At 45.1% G+C, this 24,229-nt stretch overlaps 1 protein-coding gene across 12 annotated transcripts in view; it reads left to right on the forward strand.

The window, feature by feature from the left end:
* The window catches only part of MAPK8 (mitogen-activated protein kinase 8), a 57,037-nt gene extending 40,445 nt beyond the window's left edge, over positions 1 to 16,592 (forward strand). For 6 of the 12 annotated variants that reach the window (XM_084845103.1, XM_084845102.1, XM_084845099.1 and 3 more), the window contains 3 exons: positions 6,248 to 6,311; positions 8,175 to 8,252; positions 12,893 to 16,592. In XM_084845103.1, the coding sequence (XP_084701229.1) occupies positions 6,248 to 6,311; positions 8,175 to 8,252; positions 12,893 to 13,038 (288 nt within the window). In that variant the 3' untranslated portion in view covers positions 13,039 to 16,592. Of the gene's footprint in view, positions 1 to 6,247; positions 6,312 to 8,174; positions 8,253 to 11,245; positions 11,380 to 12,887 lie in introns of those variants that run through there. The other 6 variants (XM_084845110.1, XM_084845107.1, XM_084845109.1 and 3 more) reach the window with 2 other exon arrangements.
* The last annotated feature ends 7,637 nt before the right edge of the window (positions 16,593 to 24,229 follow it).

Raw genomic sequence — 24,229 nt, forward strand, 5'->3', positions numbered from 1 at the left:
TAACCGCCTGGAAGTTGAGCGGAAACTGCTAGGGACCCAGGGCTACTCTTCAAGGGTGATTTCCACCCTCCTAGCCTCCAGGAAGGCTTCCACTAATAGATCATATGAGCACATCTGGAAGGCTTTTATCATATGGGCCCAGACTACAGGGAGGGACCCACTAGTCACCAGCATAGGAGATACCCTGGAGTTCTTCCAGGAGGGCCTGTCAGCAGACCTTAAAACTAATACCCTAAGGAGACAGGTTTCTGCCTTAGCATCTATTCTAGGAGAACTAGGAGGGGGGTCCCTAGGTTCTCACCCCGACATCAAGAGGTTCCTGAGGGCAGTTTCACTGATCAGCCCTCCCCCGGTGAGGAGGTTCCCCACATGGAGCTTCAACGCTGTGCTCAAGGCACTGTCCAAAGTCCCATTCGAAACCCTAGGGGCTGCCACCCTTAAGGTGTTGTCCCTCAAGACAATATTTCTCCTGGCTATCACGTCCGCCAGGAGGGTCTCCGAACTGGGGGCTCTCTTGGCAGAAAAGGAGCTTTGTATTTTTCACAGGGACAAGGTGGTCCTCCGCCCAGACCCAACCTTCATTCCCAAGGTCAATTCGGACTTACACAGAGCCCAGGAACTGGTCATCCCATCCTTTTATCCTCACCCTTCCAACCCCCAGGAAAGGGAATGGCATACCCTGGATGCCAGGCAGGCCCTCAAGTTCTGTCTAGAAAGAACCAAGCCCCACAGGCAACACAGCGCCCTATTTGTGTCCTTCAGACCTTCCTCCTTGGGCAAGAAGGCATCAGTAGCCTCTCTGGCATGCTGGCTTTGCAAGTGCATTGCGCTGGCCTACACCTCCAGTGGCCTAACAGCTCCAGAGGGAATATTGGCCCACTCAGGGGGATGGCCACATCAGCAGCCTTCTGGGGTAGGGCTCCCCTTGAGGAGAACTGCAGGGCGGCCACATGGTTGTCCATGCATACATTTACACGTCGCTGCAAAATCAATCTTTTTGCCTCTGCAGAGGGTACAGGAGGGTCCTCCAGAGGGTTCTGCAGCCCTAGCAGGGTGCCGGCTTAAGGGTTTGTTGACCTACCCAGGGATGAACTGCTTTGGCACAGCCCCGTACTGGCTGGCCTCCTGCACTCGGTAGGAGAAATGGAAATTCTTTACTCACCGGTGAATTTCTGTTCTCTCCAAGTGAAGGAAGCCAGCCAGGCCCACCCAGGCCGGCCTCCTTCTAGACGACTCTTAGGCTAGGCAGGCCTCGCCACAGTTGCTTCCTCAGGCTGATTGTCAGTCAAAGTTGGCAATCGAAGACCGTCAGGATGGAGAGCTTCTGAGGAGTTTCTATGACTTGGAAGACTCCACTGGCGAGCATGGGAGAGGCCCTGCCTCCTCCAGAAGTTAATTTGGAGACTGCCATCTCGGTCCCAGAGGCGGAACCTCCCCATACTGACTGGCCTCCTTAACTCGTCGAGAACAGAAATTCACCAGTGAGTAAAGAATTTCCATTTTCCTCCAAGGAGACCGAGGCGGTGTAGGTGATTTGCCCCCTCTCCATTTTATCTTCACAATGACCCTGTGAGGTAGGTTAGGCTGAGAGTGACTGCCCAAAGTCACCCAGTGAGCGTCATGGCTAAGTGGGGATTTGAACCAGGGTCTTCCCAGTCCAACACTCTAACCACTACACCATACTGGGTCCCAAAATATCTGCAAGGTACAGAGTGTCCAAGTTTATGCTTGAAGGGTAATTATTTTGAACTTTCAAATGTTTTTAAGAAATCATACCCATTGCTTCTTTTTATTGCAATTTTCACTCTTTCTGCTCTTGAACGTTGCAAACCTAAAAATGGGAACACTCCAAAGCTGAAATCTGACATCCTTGCCTTTTGAGTGATGATGTTCAGCTCTTGTATCATACGCATCATGGAGTGCACTGGCACTCTGATTCTAAACATTTAATCTTCTTCGTGGTCTTTGTGACTCATACATATGGGTTCTCTCTAAAAGAGGATGAATGCTCTTTTCAGACATCAAACTCTATAATCATTGAAGCCTGACAAAAGCACCATTCCACTCTGGTCAACTCTGAAAGGAGGAAGTTGGACTCCACAGGCTGTAGAAAATATTCCACAGCCGCACTGGCACCAGGGTGGCAAACAAGGCATGCATGGTGGCATATCAATAATTCTTGCCAAAAAAAGCCAGCCATGTTCTTTGATCTCCTCCTTGATGATGTCAAGAACTTGGCAATGATTTTCCAAGCTGAAGCCCACAGATCAGCAAGCTAACAGATCAACACAGCATGTCACATGGCTTATTACAGCTCCAAGGCTATGGCAGCTGCCATATCAGGACAGTGGGCTTCAACGAGGAAGCCAGGTCTAGAGTGGAGGACCTCCCATGCCTCCACAGATGAAACACTAGACCACATCCAAAAAAATGACCTCCTTCACCCGCAGGATGGGAGTGGGATTATAATCCTAAACCACCCCCACAAATCACCCTCACTCGTACTGGGAATGTCAGGGCTCCGCTAAGCGCCCGTTGGACTCAGTCTCCACCATGACATCTAGACCACTGTCTAGGTCCTTCTTTCAGCCTTGACAAGCCTTCCAAAACAAATACCGTCAACCATCAAGGAGAAAGCACACCGTCCAACTTAAACAGAGTTTTTGACTCACATAGAGAGTCCCACTGCTCCTTCCCTTCTTTTTCAGCCATCTGAAATGGTTCCTGTCAACATGGCAATTCATCACCACTAACACATAGGTGCTCTTGATAATCAGGAATGGCTACACTATCATTCGAATGGACTCCCGACAGGGATCTTTTCTACTGCCCGCCCCAATCCTACACTTATGGAAGGGAGCAGTAGAAAGAATCATTCCTTGCCAAAAGCTTACCAGCTCTCCCCCCTGATATTTCACCATACCCCCCAAAAGACTGAGGTCTGCGCACCGTACAGTCTGTGGGGTGTCAATCATTACATTTGCCCAGGAAATTCCAGATGACTACTCTCACCTCCATACTTCCTTACTTTGCCACAGAGATTGCTTTGCCACAATAGATCTCCACAATGCCTATTTCCACATCACCATTCATCCTGCATCTTGTTGCTTTATTCACCCTGGGCAACAGATACTTTCAGTTCAAGGTTTGGCCTGGGTGCTGTCGTGCCAAGAGTCTTTACGAAATCTAGGGCCATAGTGGCGGCACACCTAAAATTGCAGGGAATAGTCATCTTTCCATATGTCGATGACTGGCTTTTCGTCATCCTAATATTCAGCCATCTCTAGACTAATCTCAAGGCCGCCCTAGATCTTCTGAAATCGTTGGGTCTCCAGATCAATGAGGAGAAATCCTATGTCATCCGCTGTCAAACCTGACAGTTAATAGGGGCTGTTATGGACTCCATGAAGGTCATGCCTCCCTGCCTGCCGACAGGGCAGATATGCTGAGATGCTTGGCATGTGACATCAAATCCCGCCCCTGGTTCTGAATGGATGCCATCCAACACCACCTCGGGCTCATGGCTACAGCCACCCCTTGGTTTCTCACAACTCCTGGAACTTCCCCATCAGATCCGAAAGTCTCTGGGCTAATGGACCATCCCATCGAACCTCTTTGTGGGCTCAGTTTCTAAGCCTCCAGCCCTTCCATAACTGTTACTACAGATGCCTCCCTCTCCGAGTGGGGGGCTCACTATGGTTCGCCCAAGGTTCATGCTTGTTGATTCCACTGGGAACAAAATCAGCACATCAACTACCTCAAGCTTCTCACTGTAGCGAAGGCCTTTGGGGCATTTGAAACAACCCTCAATGAGCACACAGCTCAAATTGCTACAGACAGCACCATTGTAGCTTTCTACGTCGACATACAGGGAAGTACCTCCCCCTCCTGCGTCTCACCTTGAACTTCTGGGACTGGTACATAGGCTCGATCACCATTCACCTTGCTGGAGCCTTGAATAGCATCGCAGTCTCCCTCAGTCAGTCCCGGACTGAGTGGGAACTGTCTCTGGTTGTCACATCGACCCTGCTCAAAATGTGGGGCACTGCTTCACCACAAAGGTGAATGCAAAGCGCTGAACTTTCTGCAGCAGGTCAGGCTAGAGCCCTGATTCCCTCAGCGATGCCTGTCTCCTCAACCTGTGGTGGGGACACTCGAAACTATGTCTTCCACCCTTTCCGCTCATCACATGAGTCATCAACAAGATAGAGGAGGAAAATACCTCCTGCCTCCTAATAACCCCATGGTGGCTACACCAGCTGTGTTTTCTGACTTCGCTTCTTCTTTCCAGCCGCACCTCCCTCCACCTTCTATGGCTCCTGGGCCTCCTCACCTTGGATTGAGGAAATATCAGACACCCAGATTTGAAATCCTTCACTTCTTGGCATGGCACATACGGGCTGGCATGCATCCTCCAAGCAAGTCTTTCAGGTCATGACTGCCTCCCTCAGGCCATCCACTCAGGTGTCCTACAGTGCTAAGTAGAGATCTTTTCAGCGTTCATTGACCCTACCAGACAGTGCCTTCAGACGTGCAATTTCACCTTAGTGCTCGACTTCCTTCTTTCAAAGCAAAAGCACTGGCACTTTCATTGCTCTGAGTATACCTAGCAGCAATCTCCACGAGTCATGCCAAGATCAGTGGTTTTTTGCTCTATCCACATCCAGGTGTTAAGCGCTTCTTCAAGGGCCTTGTCAGCCTTTACCTATCTCCAGCTCCTCCTGTTCTAGCATGGAGCCTGTCAGTGGTTCTTATGCAGCTGACAGTCAAACCCTTTAAGCCAGTGGCCACAGCTGATCACAGCTCCCTATGGAAGTGGCTTTTCTTACTGCCATTACTTCAGCATGTAGGGTGGGCTAACTCTGTGCTCTACACCATGATCAATCCTATCTGACTTTCCACAGGGATGAAGTTGTTCTGCAACCAGATTTTTCCTTCCTCCTGAAGTTGGTGTTGCAGTTCCCCCCCTGTTTTTTTTAATTTCAATACAAAGTGTTACCAGTGTTTCTCCCTTGGCCTACCTCTCCATTGGAGGTAAAACTTCACATTCTCGACATTCAGAGAGCTCTCCTTCTATCTGGCTCAGTTCCTCATCAGCTTGTGTACTATTCTGTCCCAAGGAAGTGGCAGCTGGTGTATCTGCAGCATTTTGCCAAATGGGTCATATCTACTATCCTCCTCAACTACCAACTTGTTCACCTCCCAGCTCCTGAGCATGTCTGCAGCCACGCATTTAGAGTTACAGCATTGTCTTCTGCTTTCCTAAGGGACGTTCTGCTTCTGCAGCTCTGCAGTGCAGCAACTGGGGTTCAGCCTTCAACATTCATTGCCTGGATGCCAGAGCACATGCAGATGCAGCTTTTGGCAAGGTAGTCCTCTCTACAGTCCTACCATGACATCTCCTTCCCTCTCATAGGTGCTTGCTTATTAATCACACACAAATGTGAGTCACAGACACCAAGAAGGAAGACAGGTTGCTTACCTGTAACTGTAGTTCTTTGAGTGGTAGTCTGTGAAGTCAAACAACCCACCCTCCTCTCCACTTTGATGTCTCATTCTTAATTTGCTCCTCTGCTGCAGCTGACCAGAAACTGAGCAGGAGCCACACTTAGACAGTGTGCAAAGGACAGTGGGTACGGTGGGTGGGATTCCCATCTAAAGCTCTGCTCAGCTCTAGAAGGTTCTGAAGGACTGCTCTGCACAGGCTCAGAATCCATATGTGGGAGTTGACAGATGACCACTCAGTGAAGTACAGTTTCAGGTAAGCAACCTGTCCTTCTGGTGTATATACCTTTACCATATGGTGTGAGGAGATATGCTAGCACAGTAGTTAGCACTACTGCATCCTAAACATATTTTGTCTGGCTCTGTGAGTTTTAGAATCCAGCTGTTGATGTCATGACAAAATCTAAGAAAATTAATAGTGGAATGCTAGAGTTGTATTCCAAAAACAAAACAATGTTGACGTTCCAATCCTATGCACCCTTATTTGGGAGTAAGTCCCGTTGAATTCAGTGGGTCGTACTTCTGAGTAAGCATGCATAGGATTGTGCTATTAGAGGCAGAAGTCTCGTTATGGGAGTTCTTATGGAAAGAATCCATTGAAATGCTAATGAACTGAGGCACGCCCTTCAGTACTAATGCACTGGAATGCTAATACATGCCTATTCTTAAACTTGAGAGTGTGAACATATACTTGATATCTGCTATCTTCTGTTGAGCTCTGGCTGTTTCATTCTATTACCAGCCTCCTCCAAAGATACCAGACAAGCAGTTAGATGAAAGAGAGCACACGATAGAAGAATGGAAAGGTAAGGTTTTCAATTTTTGATATGAGCCTAGCCAGAGCTATTGGTATAGCTTTTGCTGTGTTGGTTCCATTATTTGAAGATGCTAAGGTGTGATGTGACTGGGAACTGCATTTGTTGGAAATGTCTGACTACAATTTCCTAAATTAGGGTTGTTGAGTCTTTCCTTCTCTGAAGACTTTGTCTCAGCTTCTCCTCTAGCAGAACTTTGTGTAGACCTATGTGTACAGAAGAGATGCCTATGGAAGCCCACAAGCAGGATAATTAATACAGGAGTACTTAATGCAGAATATTTAATGAATCTTTTGTGTTTATAGCCATGGTGGTAAAATTGCGATTTTATCCATCATTTCAGTATCTTCTTATGAATGGAGTATGGAATCTAATCTGTTGTGGTAGTAGGAAAAGAAGCATGAGGTTATGTATTATAGATTAATTAACTATTAATGAAGTGGAATAGAATAATATGATGTGTGTAAGTACCTTTATCTTTGAGTGGTCAGCGGTAGGAGTAGGGACACAGAAGTGCCTGTAGTCTTGGGGTCAAGAAGGAAGGAAAAGAACAAGAGTCAGAGAGATAGATGTAGAATCGAGGGATAAAAACAGGGCAATAAGAGGATGTAGCAGCGAGGCCTCTCCTTGTGTTTTGAGAGAAATAAGCTTTTCCTTAGACTCTGTAAAGACATTACTTTTCATAACCCCATGCATATTTAAAGAAACTGTTAAGTATTTGGACCTATCCAAAGGCACTAATGGCCACCTCTCTTAAGGGCTAATATCTATACCTCTACGTTTTTCCTTTTAGAGTACTAACAATGCAACCCATGGAAAAGACACTTGTATATCTGAAGTCTCTGCAGAGTAGATTTACCATTTCTGGTAGTCTTTGGGCGTTATGGCAGTTCTATTGATGTGAATACCACAAACACTACAGGAGGCCTTGATTTATTATTTATTATTATTTATTATATTTTATTTATTAATATTATAGTATTGTAGTATTATATTATATTATAATATAATTATTTATTATTATATTATACTGTTATTATATTAATATTTATTTGTAACCTGCTTGGTCTCCCGCTTCTTAATGAAAGCATATCTGTCAGGTCACACAGCTCTTGGAAAGCAAGACCTGCCCTAGAGTTTGACTTTCATCAAATTCATCTTGAGTGCAGAGGACAGTGACTGCCGTTTGTTAATACTGCAAGCATAGTGAGAGAACTCTGTTCTGGATTAGTGATTACAACACAGGTTTTTTGTAATAAGTTCTATATGCTGATTGTAGAAGGAATCCAAGCTGATCTAAATACGTTACTAAAAGACAGTGGCAGTAAAAGGCTATGGTTGGGGAATCGTCTGTACCAGAAGCGTTAACAAACAAACATTGCCTGCAGATTTGTGGAGGAGAGGGAGGGGAGCATTTTCAAAATGGTTTTTTTTGTGAATGGGCTTGCAAGTCCTGAAAAAAATCCTGGAAGTGCTTGGTAGAAAACTCCAATTTTTACTAATCCCATATTGCAAGGTTCATTAGAAAGGTTCAAGAAGTAAAAATTATTTTTGCATCTTAACTTCAAAGGCCTCTGCCCCAAGGCAGCATATGCAAAATGAGCCCACCAAACACCTCCCGAGTAAATTCAGTGAGTTGCTTGATTTTTTTCAGCGAGTTGCTGATTTTGTAAGTGGGTCAGAATGGTGGTTTTAAACAGGTTCATTGCTTGACGTTTTTAATGTGCTCCATTCTTAGCTGGATGCTTAATCAACGGAATTATAGAATGTGTGACTCTATACATACGAGTATAGACTGCTTCTCTAGCTTGTTTGAAATACTGTATAGGTAACACTACACTTGATGATTTTCAGAATTGATTTACAAGGAAGTTATGGACCTGGAGGAGAGAACCAAGAATGGAGTTATACGTGGACAGCCATCGCCTTTAGGTTGGTTGCAATAAAAGTTTTGTTGCTTTAATTAATGCCACTTATAAAAAACAACAGGCAGACTTAGATCAAACAAAGTTCACACATACAGTGATGCCACTTAATTTTTACCTACTCTCATTCATGTAAACTGGAAGTACACCCATGATAATGGCAGCCCTTTTAGGAGTCACTGGGAATCACAGGAATGGTTTGTAAGTGGTCATTCATTCATTTATTTATTTGTTGGGTGGTTTGTTTGAAATATTTTTATACTGCTGCACAGTCAAAAAGGCTGAGGAGCGGAAAACAAGACTGTCTTGTTTAACTGATTAAACAGTCCCTGCCCGCAGACTTACAGTCTAAAAAAGACAGACAAGGCAAAAGGAATAGTGAAGGAAGAGGGCAACGCAATTAATTCTTTGAGCAGGACTGGTGGAATGGCTTTGCTTTCCCTCTCATCTTCCTCAGCTCAGCTTGCTAGAATTAGGGACGTCTGTCACAAGTAAATCCAGCCCTTTGGGGCCCAATGGATTCCTGTGGTGCTCCCAACTTGGCTTGCATTTGAGAGCCAAACCAGGGGTTTGTTCCCGAAATCTGGGAACTTGCGGGGGGGGTGGGTAAAAAAGCAATTTATGCAAATTACCCAAATTTCCGCTGTAATTTGCGCAGATCGTTTTTTACACACAGAGAAAAACCCAGAAATCCGTGAGCTGGTATGACTCGATGCAGGTTGAGTTGGGCTAGTTCATGGGAAACCGAGCCTAAGTCTGGGGGACTGAGCTGACTAACATTATTTATTTTTATTTATTTATTCAATTTATGAATCACCCATCTGGCTAGTTACCCAGCCACTCTGGGCGATGTACAATAACAAAACAGTTTAAAACAATAAAATTCTACGTTAAAAATACCATATTCCTAGAAATACCCTAATCCTCCCCAAATGCCTGCCTGAACAACCACGTTTTTAATGCGTGGTGGAAGCTCATTAAAGAGGGGGCATGGCAGAGTTCCCTAGGGAGGGAGTTCCACAGAGTGGATTTCCCTAGGGAGGGAGTTCCACAGATCGATCTTCACTCCCTGGATGGATTCCTCTGACATCTCTAGCTGGAATGGCTGCTACTGGTGACAATTGAGGGAGGAGGAGCCTTTATGAAGGAGGCATTTAAAATACACTATTAAAAACAATTTCAGCTACAATCACAATAAAAAGTGATACAAGAACAGTAAGATAGAGCAGCGTATGATTAATTGCAATTAACTACAAGCCACATACCACATTTTCTGCCTCCCAAACTGCAGTGGTGGGGGGTGTTCTAGAGGGTGGGCACTGCCACCAAGAGGGTCTGACTTTAAGATACTTCATTGCAACATTCATTTGGTCATGGAATGACCAGCAGTGCCTCCTCTGAAGATCTTAAAGGTCAGTCTGAAAGCTTACCTGGTCCCAAGTTGTTTAGGACTTTTTATGTCAACAGCATAACTTTGAACATGGCTTGGTAGCTAATAAGCAGCCAATGCACTTCTTTTAGCAGAGATATAATGTGAACATGGCGGAGTGTCCTACCGAACCACCCTAGCTGCAACTTCCAAAGGGCAGCCCCACATAGGAGTTGCGAGTTTAGCAGTGCATAAACCACAGTGGCTAGACTATCCAAGAACCGACATTGTTGTCACACCGGCCAAAGTTGGTAATGGATGCACTGAGTCATTGAGTGCACCTGGGCCTCCAGTGACAAAGATGGATCTAGGAGTACCCCCAAATTACAGACCTGTTCTTTCAGAGGGAGTGCAACCCCATTCAGAACAGGCAAACAGCCCAGTTCCCAGACCTAGGAACCACCCACCCATAGGGTCTCTGTCTTGTCAGGATTCAGCTTCAGTTTATTGGCCCTCATCCAGCCGGTAACTGCATCAAGGTACCCATTCAGAAAATGCATAGCCTCTCCTGGCTCAGATATTGCAGGGAAATAGAGCTAGATGTCATCAGCATACTGATGATACCTTGCCTCAGATCTCCTAATAACCACTTCCTACAGCTTCATATAGATGTTGAACAACACTGGGGACACTGCCCTATGGCACCCCATATTCAACTGCCAGAGAGCTGAGACACAGTCACCCAGTGTTATTCTCTGGAAGTGACCCTGTAAGTAAGAGCGGAACCACCATAAAATGGAGTTCCCAAGTCACAGAGACAGTCTAGAAGGATACTGTGATCAATGGTATCAAAAGCTGCTGAGAGACAGGGTTGCGCTCCCCTTCCCTCTCCCTAAGAATGTCATCAGGGCGACCAAGGCTGATTCCATCCTGAAACAAGGCCCGAACCCATACTGGAATGGATCAAGGCAATCAACTTCATTCAAGAACGCCTGCAGCCGGATCACCACCACCTCTTGAGCACCTTGCTCAGAAATGCGTACTTGTGATTGGACAATAATATGGATCTCTAGATCCAGGGATGTTTTTTTCAGGAGTTGCTGCACCACTCACTCCCTCAAGGCCGTGGGAACCACTCTTATCATGCAGTGCTGTGTTCACCACTCTCCTGATCCATCCAGCCAATCCCCTGTGTGGCTAGCTTGAACAAGCCATGAAGGGCAAAGGTCAAGAGAACACGTGGTGGGTCACACCGAGGCAGGAGTCCACATCCTCAGGTGTCAAAAACTGAAATGAATCCCACAAGACAAGACAATGCATTGAACACCTCAACAGACACTGTCAATAGCGGTGTTCAAGTCAGCCTGAAGATGGGCAATTTTGTCCTCAAAGCATTTTGTAAACTTGTCACAGCGAGCTTCCAAGGCCTCCAGTATTTGGTTTACTGGTGTAGATGTAAGCAACCCCCGAACTACTCAGAAAAGCTCAGCTGGACAGTTATTCAAGGATCTGATGGAAGCAGCAAAATAAGCCTTCTTTGCCACCTTCACCACCATGCAGTAGGAATGATTATGTGCTTTTACCTGTGTTTGATCATTCTCATGACAAGTGTTATGCCATTTGCCCTCCAGCCATCTTCCTACCCATAGCACTGTCTGGAGCTCCATGGTAAACCAGGAAGCCATCCAAACTCTGTGGTGCTGAAGAAGGTGCTCAGTGCAGTCATGTCGATGGCCTGTTACACTTTGTCATTCCATAGTGCGACAAGGAATTGTTGCCTCTGACTACTGAAAAATCCTCCAGAGCATTCAGAAATCCCTCTGATACCGGGGGTGGACCATCTCAATGAGTCCCCCACCTCTGCAGGGAGGAACTAGCGCCGTGAGACCAAACTTCACCAGGAAGTGGTCCAACCTTGACAACAGGTGATTTCCACCCCCACCCCCCATTATCCAGACCATCCCCCTCATGACTCGAGACAAAGGCCAAATAAAGGCTGTGCCCTACCCTATGTGTTGGGCTGATGACAAACTGAGGCAGACCCATGATTATCATGGAAGACATGGAAGCCCCAAGCTGGTTCTGTTAAGGCAGCGTCAGCATGGATGTTGAAATGGCCCAGTACCAGGGTTCCAGGGTTTCCCAACACTACATCCGAGTCTGCCTCAGCCAGCTTAGTCAGGGAGGCCATTGGGCAGTAGGATGGTGTTACACCAATAACAACCCCAATCTCTCTTTGGCCCAGCATAAGGCACAGGTCCTCATAGCCTATCTCAGGGCAGAGGGGTTTCCAGGTGAGTGAGATTGAGCTTTTATGAATCACGGCAACTCCCCCAGCCCTCCAGTCTAGCTGATGCTGCACCGAGTAACCAGGTGGGCAAAGCTGGGTCATGTCTACACACCCAGCTCACCGTGATGCATGTCAGGACAGTTCCCTCATCCACTGTCATATTACAGATGAGTGAGGTTTTGTTAGAAACCGACCTGGCCAGAGGGTATAGTAGCCAGTCCACCAGGAACCTGTGGGATGTGGAAGGTATTGGAGAGGAAATGGCTGGTAGCCATCTGGGTCACCACCACTCCAATGGCATTTCCTCCCCATCATACCATATCATCCCTCACCCACAACAGCTGTTACAAGGGCATCTCCACGTCACCCTCCCTTCCACCCAGACACATCATTACTTTTAATCACTTTCTTTCCCAGAAGTTAGCAAGAAAAGGAAGGAGAAGTGGAAAGAAGGAAGGACGTTTACATGCTGTAGGGCAAACAGTAATAATTCTGCTAGCCAATAGGTGTAAACCAGACTGGTTTATAATAATACAATAATAGAGGCCAATGATGGTAAATTAGGCCAATAACATAAATGAGGCCAACATGAGTGAGCACATCCCACCCTGTTGGGCGGAAGACGCTAACTTATAACTGTGAGCTTTGTCCGGCCACCACCTTTATGTGTCCCAAGTTATGATCATACTGCTGCCTACAGGGTTACAGCCTAAGATGAAGCAGGCAAATGAAGAGTCCCCACCTAATCCAGAGGTTTTCTCTCTCTCATGTTCATCTCTCTTCCGTCTCTAAGATGGTCATATCAGCAGATCAGAGAATGGATCAAGTTATGGGATTATTCTCTCAGATAACTCATCATATGAACAGGCTTAACCAGACTGTTAATGAGCAGGGCGCATTAATGCCTAGAGGTAGACAAACCAGAGCAAGCAGTGGAGGAGGCAAGTCTCTCTGTAACTGAATTGATGTTCTGTTTCTCATAGCACAGGTGCAGCAATGATCAATGGCTCTCGCCATCCATCTTCATCTTCATCTGTCAATGACATGTCTTCAATGTCCACGGATCCGACGTTGGCTTCCGATACAGACAGCAGTCTAGAAACATCAGCAGGCCCTCTGGGTTGTTGTAGATGACTACTTGATGTATTGAGGAGTGGCGAGGGGTTCTCTCAGTTACAAAAATCAGTGGTATTATTTTGGGGTGTTTTGAAAAGTAATTGTGGGATTCATTTCAGAGTTCTAATTTTAAACTGCAAGCCACAATGCTTTCCTGTAATTAAATGTACAGTATTAAACTTAATTTTTATCATGGGTTGTTAAATCTGCATATGTTTTACTATTGTGTTGCTGATGTTATTTTTTAAAAACTGCATTGGTAAGATCGGTTTTATTAAATGTAGCATTGCTGTTGAGTTTGTTACCTCACTGCTTTATTTAAGGCTTTCTTGCCATTCAAAATTGTTAAGGTATCTGTATGTGCTTGCAGGACCTTTTTCAATCCATGAAAGCTTAATGTTTTATTTTTAGTCACGTGGCTGGTGAAGCATATAATTTTAGGCTAAAATATAGCAACTGGGAAAGCAGGTCTGAACAAAGAAGATTCCTGTGGTGCATAGGGAACATTATGTAATCTCTGGCAATGTTCCATCCTTCTGCCCCCCAAAAATGACATACTGCAGAAGGTTGGTTTTTGATCACACAAAACAAGATGACAACACACGATTCAACGAAGTTACTCTTTACGTTCAGTTCACATTAGCCTGTCTCTTCACCCTTGTCCAGAGTCAAATTAACAGTGCAAATTCATCTTCCCCCACATTGAACATGGTTCTGTGGAGTTTATTTCTCCATGCATTCTTGTGTATTCAGACTAATACCATTCTTGGTTATAAAAACTCTGTTTCCCCTCAAGCACTTGCCCCATCCACCGGCTCCTATAGCTTCCTGTTCTGTAGTGAATGTATTACGTAGGTGGACAATACAAACTGCTGCTCAGGAGCCCATCCTGCTGGAGCAGCAGCAGCATTAATCTTTTGCCTCACCACAGCGCTGGGATGGCAGAGCAGGAATTCCAAATGCTGACAGCAGGTCATTCTGAAACCAAGAGAATTACGTAGTTTTCAGCATTAAGATCCCAATTTTCTATGAGCTCACTTAAAAAGAAAAATAAGAGTAATAATGATCTATGTAGAAATGTTAAATATAACTTAAAATGGTGCTGCTCCTCACTGAAGTATGTTAACTGTTTACAGTATACATTATTGAATTATATTTTTTGTGCAGCTGACTTGCATTCTGTGTGAGTAAAACAATCATTGAGAATTCGTCCTTAGAAAATGCAATGTTTTTGTGAATTTAAGGCTGAACTGACTGCCTTGTGTAGATAGAAGTATTTTGTGTATTGAATGTAAATGTGAAAAAATGTACAGTAGTACTGCCTACAGAACTAATATTAAACAGAAAAACACAAGCATCTTGTTGGACACAATCACGAAGCTGAGAGAATTGATGCATAAGTTCCCAAGCAGTGTCTGAAATTGTTCTGTGTTTTATCCATCCAGTAAAGGGGTGTGGGGGGGTACCCTTTCAAAATTCACGGGGGGGGGGGCAATACCTGTAAGGAAAACAAATATCTTAAAGCACAATACAAGAGAACAGGATCCGATGGCTTCATATGGTCGATCCAGAAAATGGCAAAATACTGGTCAATCTGCCTTTTGGGGGACGTGGCGGAGGGCCAGTGCAGATTCTGGAGCTATGTGGTGCCATATTCAAACGGAGAGGCAATTGTTTCTAGCCCCTCTCAGCACCCTGCCAGCCATTACCATAGGCAGAGGAAGAAAGGCAGTTCCACATGTATTGCTGAGGAGTTAGGTCAGAGGGAATGAGACCTCTATCACAGTATGTAACAGTGCCTAAGGATACTTGGCTGCTACCTCCCTTTTCTTCCACTACTAGGTACAAGCAATATTGTTATTTTCAGGGAGTTGAAAGTGGTCTGGTAGAGCATACTCATTTTTTTCTTTCCCACTTTCTGGGGTTTGGTTTTGCAGATAATGTTTTAAAAACCAGAGAGGATAGAAGACTAAAAGCAGTGAATGTGTAAACCACAGACAATGATAGCATTATTGTACTATCTTAAACTCTGAAAAAGATCGTCAAAACACTTTAAAGATGTGTGAGCCAAGTGGTCAAAACTTGCGCCCTTCCCTTTTGGTGGTGGTTCACAAAGCCTTCCATTTATGGTAAACACTTCTTAATTTTTTGATACGCTTTATTTCCTAACTATTACAGCCTGGCAAGGGGTAAAAGTGTGGCACCTTGACATGGCCTCTGCAGATGAACTGGGCTTAGATACCATAGTTAGCCCACTGCCTACTCAGTATCTTTCCTTGTGACAGTATGGATTCAGGTTAGGGTTGCAGGGACCCCCAACCCTTTAAAAATGAACTTTAACAACAGCCACCACATCTAATAGAGATCCTGTATATAACCCTTGCAGCAGGGTAAGTCCTACCCTGGGGAAATAGTTAACACCATGTTTCCAGAAGTGTGCATATAGGTAGCCATCACAGATGTAGTGGGAACATCCAGAGCACTGGGGAAGACACAACATGAACTCCCTGCTTTGTGTCTGCTGGAACGTTAAGAACTAGCAGAAAGGGAGAGAGAATGGGTTATATGAGATCATCTGCTGCAGGGTGACTCCCACCCTGGAAACTGATAAAATACCTGGTTTCCAGAGGAGCTGGATATAGCTTTCCAAGCAGCCACAAACAACAGGAACATACAGAGCACAGATGAAGAGACTGACATCCTACTTTCCTGTCTTTTTGCTGCTGGACACTTGGTAACTTTGACACAGTGAGTGTTGGGGGGGGGGGTTCAGTGATAGAGATCATAAGCAGGCAGCTGGGGGAACAACAGAGCAAGGAGAGAGCTTGTGCTAACTAGACCCAACACTTCTATTGGTGTGGTGTAAAGTGAGGGCAGGGGTGCTATTTTAGTTTCATCTGAAAGGAGGGGATGGAGAATACTAGTGGCTATCCTGGTGAGAAGTGGGTCAGTTTGGTTAAATGGAAACCTGGGTGTCATCTGGGAGGGTAGTTTTTGGAAATGTCTGGACAATGTAGATAGCCCCTTTTCTAACCTTAAGGGAGATAATTTTCCAATACCTCGACACCTAGCACTTTTTGTATTGGTACTTGTAAGAAATCTGATGCTATTTTCTGTAAACAGCACTCTTGAGGAACTGGCTACTAATTGTGTACCTGACTGCTCTGGAAAGTCTTGTCATCAAGCTTTGGTTTAAGCACTTTTAACATCTATATTGTATTTTATATATGATTGCTGTTCTTTTTAAAAATCTGATTACTCTGGGAGTTTATAGCTATGCATTTTAACACCCTATTATACCTATTATACTACCATCTTAATTTATTTGAATTTCTGTTGCTGCTGAGTTCTGGTGACATTTACTATGTTGGATAAATGAATTGTGACTATTTTATTTAATGCTACCATTGTAGTGTTCTAGTGTAATTGTTAGGAATTGAGTTCATCAAAATTGTTTTAGGACTTACTCATTTTTGTAATGAGCAATTGCTTTGTTGTATTAGTTGTGAAACAACTTTTGAGTGCAGTAATTGCAGAAAAGAATATAAATAAACTTGAGTTGTAAGAGAGCCAAAAAAAAGGGCCATGACAATTCTGTGGTGTCCAAAACTCTCAAAAGAATACCCAGACATGGGAATAGGTGAAACCTTGCAGTAGTATCAACCAAGCAAATGAACCCTAAAAAACACATAGTTAAATAAAATTCTATTTTACTTGTATTAATTCAGAACTTACATGGCCTTAAAAGGTTAAAGTTAAAAAATAAAAATGCAAGTTGTTTACGTGCCAAACTTATGATGGTTCCATCTAGGTCAGCTTTCAAGTTCTTGGCTAGGTTAATAATCCTTTGTTAAGCACATCCTAAAGTAAAAAAGATGGACACTATGCTTAAGAACAATGGATGGACTTGGAGGAGGAGAAAGCCTATGATAATCTCCTGGGCACTCCAGCCAAAGAAGTATCTCCCTGGCAAACAGAGAGATTCTGTCTATGAATTTCCTGGCTCCACCTTTTCAATAGAACAAACTCATCAGAGAGAGGGATTTGCCAACCCACTTTGGATGTGAGCAGAGCCAGCCCAAGACATGGGTGCTAACGCAAGATGGTGGGAATGACTGGGGGGGGGGGAGCAACAGCATCACCAGCATCCACTGCTTGAGGCAGCTGTCTTAATCTGCCAAACAGGAGTGCTGGCCCTAGTCATGAGCCAACCCCTCTCAGTCACTGCAAGGGCAAGACTGGTATAAGCCAAACAGAATGATGGCATAATTCTAAACTCTGCTTACCAGAAACTGAAACTGAGCACCTTTGAAGTATTAACCTTTTACAGCTATTGACAGACACAAGAACAGAAGAAGAGCCATGCTGGATCAGACCAAGGGTCCATCTAGTCCAGCATTCTGTTCACACGGTGGCCAACCAGCTGTTGACCAGGAACCCAGAAGCAGGGCATGAGCACAACAGCACCCTCCCACCCATGGTCCCCAGCAACTGGTGTACATAGGCATTCCGCCTCTGGTACTGGGGGTAGCATGTAGTCTTCAAGCCTAGTAGCCATTGATATTATCCAGGAATTTGTCTAACCCCCCTTTAAAGCCATCCAAGTTGGTGGCCATCACTACATCTTGAGGTAGCAAATTCCACAGGTTTACTACCTGCTGTGTGAAGAAGTACTTCCTTTTATCTGTCCTGAATCCCCCACCAATCTGCTTCATGGGATGACCTTGGGTTCTAGTATTATGAGAGAAGGAGAAAAATGTCTCCCAGCCACATTCTCCACACCATGCATAATTTTGCACACCTCTCTCATGTCTCCCCTCACCCTCCTTTTTTCTAAGCTAAACAATCCTAGCTGTTGTAACCTCTCATAGGAGAGATGCTCCAGCCCCTTGATCATTTTAGTTGCCTTTTTCTGTACTTTTTCCAGCTCTACAATATCCATTTTTAGGTGTGGTGAGCAGAACTGTTCACAGTATTCCAAGTGTGGTCACACCATAGATTTGTATAAGGATAGTATGATAATTGGCAGTTTTATTCTCAATTCCTTTTCTAATTATGCTTAACATGGAGTTTGCTTTTTTTTTTTTACATCAGCCACACACTGGGTTGACATTTTCATCAAGCTGTCCACCACAACCCCAAGATCTCTTTCTTGGTCAGTCACCGCTAGCTCAGATCCCATCAGGTTATACTTGAAGTTGTGATTTTTTTGCACCAATGTGCATCGTTTTACACTTGCTTTTCCCATTTGGATGCTCATTCTCCCAGTTTGGAGAGATCCTTTTGGAGCTTCTCACAATCCCTTTTTTTTTAAACCACCCTAAATAATTTGGTGTCATCGGCAAACTTGGCCACCTCATTGCTCATTCCTAATTCCAGATCATTTATGAACAAGTTGGAAAGCATTGGTCACAATACAGACCCTATGAGACCCCACTATTTACTTCCCTCCATTGGGAGAATTTACCATTTATTCCTACTCTCCAGTTTCTGTTCTTTAACCAGTTACTGATCCATAAGAGGACCTCTTATTCCATGACTGCTGAGTTTGCTTTGTCAAAAGACTTTTGGAAGTCCACGTAAACAATGTCTACCTTGTCTACATGTTTATTGACAACCTCAAAAGAACTCTAAAATGTTAGTGAGACAGGACTTAACTTTGCAGAAGCCATGTTGTTTCTTATTCAACAAGGCTTTTCCTTCTATATGCTTATGTAATGGCCCCAGGCCTGTAACCAAGTCACCTGTAGTATTAGAGGAACCTTGAGATCCATAATGCTTTCTTTGGGTTCATTATAAGTGCAATTCTCTTGCTAGTGGGCCTCTTGGCTAGTAAGATGAGTCAAAGGTTGATATTGCCGCCTCAGCACATTTCATGCTAATGAGCTCTGAATCTTCCCAGGATGCACCTGGGAAGTGAGGCTATGTTTACAGGTGTCTGTGTTGGGAAAGTTCTGATTGTCTCCCCTCTGACATGGGGCTGTTAGTCTATGCTGGGAAAGTTGCAGATGAACGCTAATTAATGCTTGCTTCTGTCATGCTGCCTCACTGCTAACATGTATGGTATAAAACCCATTTTACCCCTTGGCTCTGGGTTCAAAGAAGCTGTCTGATCCAACCACTGGGTATGCCTGTGTGCTGTAAGTACTCAATAAAGTCTCCTTGTAAGCAAACCTGGATCTTGTAAGCAAACCTTATCACTATATCCCTATCCACACCTCCATTGGCACCTCCAAATTTTAGCAGTCCACGGCCGGGACAATACAGCTTACTAATTTTATCTTTAATAATGCTTTCAACCAATTTAGCCGGAACAGCCATTAAGCTAATCAGCCTGTAATTTCCCAGATCCCCCCGGATCCCTTTTAAAAAATTGGTGTTACATTGGCCATCTTTCAGTCTTCTGGTACAGAGGCTGATCTTAGGGACATGTTGCATATTTTGGCTAGATCGGCAATTTCATATATGAGTTCTTTGAGAACTCTAGGATAGATACCATCTGGGCCCAGTGATTTATTTGCTTTCAGTTTATCAATAAGGTTGAAAACTTCATCTTTTGTCACCACTATTTGCCTCGGTTCCTCAGACTTCCTTCTTGATAACATCAGTTCAGGCAGATGTATCTGTCCTATATCTTCTGCAGTGAAGACGGTTGAAAAGAATTCATTCAGCTTCTCCGCAATCTCCTTATCCTCCTTTAGTACTCCTTTAACTCCATTGTTATCAAACTGCCTCCCTAGCTGGTTTCCTGCTTCTGATATATTTAAATAATTCTTTATTGCTGGCCTTGATATTGTTAGCAAGATGCTTTTAAAAATGCTTTTTGGCATCTCTTATTGTGTGCTTGCATTGCCTTTGTGCAAGCTTGTGCTCCCTTTTGTTTTCATCACTTGGGCAAGACTTCCATTTTCTGAAGGAAGCCTTCTTTCCTCTAATAGCTTCCTTGATGCTGCTCATTAACCATGCCAGTGACCTCTTGGACTTGGTGCTTCCTTTCCCAGCCTGTTGGTATACATTTTAGGTGAGCTTCTGATATAGTGGTTCTGAGTAACCTCCAAGCATTTTGAAGGGATTTGTCAGGTCTGGAGCTTGGGCAGCAGGCATCCTTGGCGAGAACACCGAGACCAGGAGGGATGGAGGTGGGCAGAGAGCAGGGGTTCCCTGGGCAAAGATCAGACCCAAACAAGGCATGGCAGGGCCAGAGGCAAGAGATGAGTCCAAACAGGCAGGGGTCAGTTGCCAGCAAGGCATAGCAAAGATCAGGAACAAACAACTGGCACATGATGCTGCCACCACAATGACTTGTGTTGCTGTGGCAAGGTTTGGAAGGAAGACGAAGCTCTTTATAGGGCTCCCTGAGGTTTCCAGCTGGTCTGCATTAGAAGACCTGGGGGGGGGGGCAGAGCCTAATCCTGCAAATACTGTGAGCCAAGCTGCCTTCTATGTCTGGCCCCCAGTTGGAGCTGCAGAGCTTCCCAGACTGAGCAGATCCTGACAGGATTTAACCCTCCTGATTCCCCCTTTCAACTTCTTTTCACCAGTTCCCCCATTTTAGAGAAGTTTCCTCTTTTGAAGTCAAATGCGACTGTGCTGGATTTCCTGGGCAGTTTTCCAGTTAAATATATATTAAATTTGATAGCACTGTGGTCACTGTTTCCAACTGGTTCAATATTTACATCTTGTACTAGGTGCTAGGCAACACCCCTTAGGATTAAATCCAAGGTCGCCTCCCCTCTGGTTGGTTCCATGACCAACTGTTCTAGGGCACAGTCATTTAGGGCATCAAGAAATTTAACCTTTTTGTCATGACTGGAACATGCATGTATCCAGTCAATGTGGTTGAAGTCACCTATTATAACAACACTTCCTTGTTTGGAGGCCCTGATTTCATTATCCATCTCAAGGTCACCGTGAACATTCTGGTCTTGGGGACAATAGTGTGTTCCTAGCACTAAATTAGTTTTGGAGCCCGGTATTGTCACCCACAGCACTTCTGTGGAAGAATCTACCCCGGTTAGATGTTCTAGTCTGCTCGACACTATGCCCTCTTTGAAGTACAGAGCAACACCTCCCCCAGTACGCCCTTCCCTGTCCTTCCTGTCGAGTTTATATCCAGAGATGATCATATCCCACTGGTTCTCTCCATTCTACCAGGTTTCAGTAAAGCTATAATATCCAGGCTCTCCTTTAAAACCAAGCACTCCAACTCTCCCATTTTGGCTCAGAGGTGTCTAGCATTTGCGTAGAAACACCTATACACAGTGTCTCTCCCCAGATGTCCCTGGCGTGTGCATCTTTTACTATAGCACTTAGTAAATGCCCATCACAAACCCAGCTGTCAATGTGTCCAATGAACGAATCTCTCACTACCACAAGCCCCCCTCCCCCCAGAGGCACATGCTCAGTGCAAGAGGATATTTGCTCGTCTTCTGAGGTCCCTTCTAAGAGATCATTTCCCTCTTCCTCAGAATGATGCCCTCCTTCCCCAAGACCCACAGCCCCTGTGACCGCAGAGGACCTGTCACCCATGGAATGGGACACTGCTGTTCGGTCCCTAAAGGTCACATCCATCAACCTCTCTACCTCTCTTCGCTTCTCCAGGTCAGCAATGTTGGCTTCAAGGGAACAAACATGTTCCCTGAGAGCCAGGAGCTCATTACACTGAGCACACACCCATGGCTTCTGTCCAGCAGGCAGATAGTCATACATGCGGCACTCAGTGCAATACACTGGATAGCATTCACACACCTGCTGGCTTTCTACCTTCATAACTGGTTTTTTATTTGGGTGTGTTTTAACTGGAAAACTTAGTTGTTTACTATGGGAAAGTGGGGAACGTAGTTATAGTTATTTATTTACAGTTACTTACTGTGTTTAGGGAGGGAAGAGTTCAACTGCCCTGGCTTTCAACTCACACAGTTGCTTAACTTGCTTGTTTGCTGATGCTTCATCACTGGGGTTCCTCACACTCAGAGAGCTGGCTGCCTCACAAGCGTGACTCCTTATATAGATAGGCCCAACTGCTACTGCAGTGAATCTGATTGGAGGGCCTTGTCTGAAAAGCAAGGGAGGCTGTGTGTAAACTCCTGATCAGCACTGGCTTTCAGTGCTGGGAATGTAGGTTAATTGGCCCCCCAGGGGGTGGCAATTCCTATATAAGAAGGACTATAGGGAGTAGTGAATGGGAGACCTATTTAGGGGAGATCCTCTATTCCAGCGGTTCCCCCAAAAAGACCATTTTCCCACGGACCGGGGGGGAAGGGATCAGGCCGCAGTAGGGGTGTGGGAACCCCCCTTACCTTGGGTTCACGGGGGGGGGCCATCCGTCCCTCCCCCCCCCCCGGAATCCTTGTCGGCCCTGGACTCACCATAGAGCTGCCGGCCAGCTCTGGCCAGGGGAGGACTTCCGGCTGCTGGGACACAAATGGCGTCCACGTAGCAGCCGCCATTTGCATCCCTGTTCTTTGCAGTAATAGGCTATTACTGCAAAGAACAGGCTCCGGCCGGGGACGGACTTCCAGCTGCTGGGATGCAAATGGCGTCCGCATAGCAGACGCCATTTACATCCCTGTTCTTTGCAGTAATAGACTATTACTGCAAAGAACAGGGCCAGAGCCAGCCGGCAGCTCTGCGGACTCGCTGCGGAGCGGAGCCGGCCAGGGCCAGCGAGGATTCCGGGGTGGGGGGTGGGGGGACAGATCGCCCCCCCCACGGACCCAAACTAATGGGGGGTTCCCACACCCCTACTGTGGCCCGGTCCCTAACAGGCCATGGACCGGTCTGCGGCCTGGGGGTTGGGGACCCCTGCTCTATTCGATGGGTTATTGGAGGGGACAGCAGACAAAGGGTCTGGGAGGGATGCAGTTTGTAAGGACTGAGCCTTTTTTCTGTGTGTGTGTGTTTTAAAAAAACTAAATGATAAGCTGAGCTCTTAAACTTGCTTTATTTAATTTTATTATTTATTTGAAACTTTCTTGGCTGCCTTTCAGGGCAGAAGCCCTCCCAAGGCAGCTTACAAGTATAAAATACATAACAACAGTTTACATATTAAAAGCGATAAAAACAGAAAAACAACAATAAAACCCAACAATAAAACCAGCAACAATGATAATGGCAGTAACAGCAACAATCGCAGTCATACTGCTCATATTGCTTAATGAACTGCTCTTTAAGGCCTAAAACCTGAGCCTAACAGAATCCAAACTACAGCTAGCCTGCCCTTTTTCTGTTTAGAAGCACCATCTTCCACTAGTTAGAGCTATACAGTGGTTCTTGTCAATATAGAGCTATGAACTCTTTTATTCCCCCTTTCTAAACTTGGGATTAGTTAAAGTATGTGGCTGAGGTTCTTTTCAGCCACTAAGGGGTCTTAGTGCAAAGCCGCAAGACCTGTCAGTTCTTGCTGGATTCCCCCCACCCCCAATATTTAGCTCTCTACTGTAAGTTTGAAAGGGGTTACCCCTCTGAGATTTAGCTCTTTTCGCTGTGCCCTTGTTTTGTCTTCAGCTGCTGTTTATGGATTATAAATTATTACCTGAGGCGATTTAATAAGTAATTTACTAAGTAATTTCACTTAACTTCCCCTCACTCAGTTGCACCCATAAATAGTCTGCTAGGAAGCCAGATATTCCTATAACTTTATGCTTGTTAACTGCATACCTCACAGGATGAAGCGAAGGAAGGATCTGAGAGGTGCCTAGTGCAGAGACAGACAACACCTAAGCAGCCAAAGACTGAAGGCAAAAGGAGAAGGGGACGGCAGAGGATGAGATGGCTAGATAGCATCACCGATGCAATGAACATGAACTTGAGCACACTCCGGGAGAAAGCGCAGGACAGGAAGGCCTGGCGTGCTATGGTCCATGGGGTCACGAAGAGTCGGACATGACTGAACGACTGAACAACAACAGAGCTAATTAACAAAATACAACTTAATGTTTATGCATTGCTTGTAATTTATCTTGTTTTTGTAAACTGCCTTGTAAGCTATGCTGAAGGGCAGTATAGATTTTTTTTAAATAAAATGTAAGTTACATTGCATTAGTTGCAACATGGCTAAGAGATGAGCAAGGAAGACGTGTGATTTGAACATAATGAATGTCACCACGTGTGATGTTATGTATTTGAAAAAGGTATTACTTAAAGTCACTGGAGAAGTCACTGATGCTGGGAAAGATTGAAGGCAAAAGGAGAAGGGGACAGCAGAGGA

The sequence above is a fragment of the Heloderma suspectum genome, chromosome 3 (genome assembly GCF_057233095.1).
Source record: "Heloderma suspectum isolate Gila_16-S chromosome 3, 16-S_ref, whole genome shotgun sequence".
NCBI lineage: Eukaryota > Metazoa > Chordata > Lepidosauria > Squamata > Helodermatidae > Heloderma > Heloderma suspectum.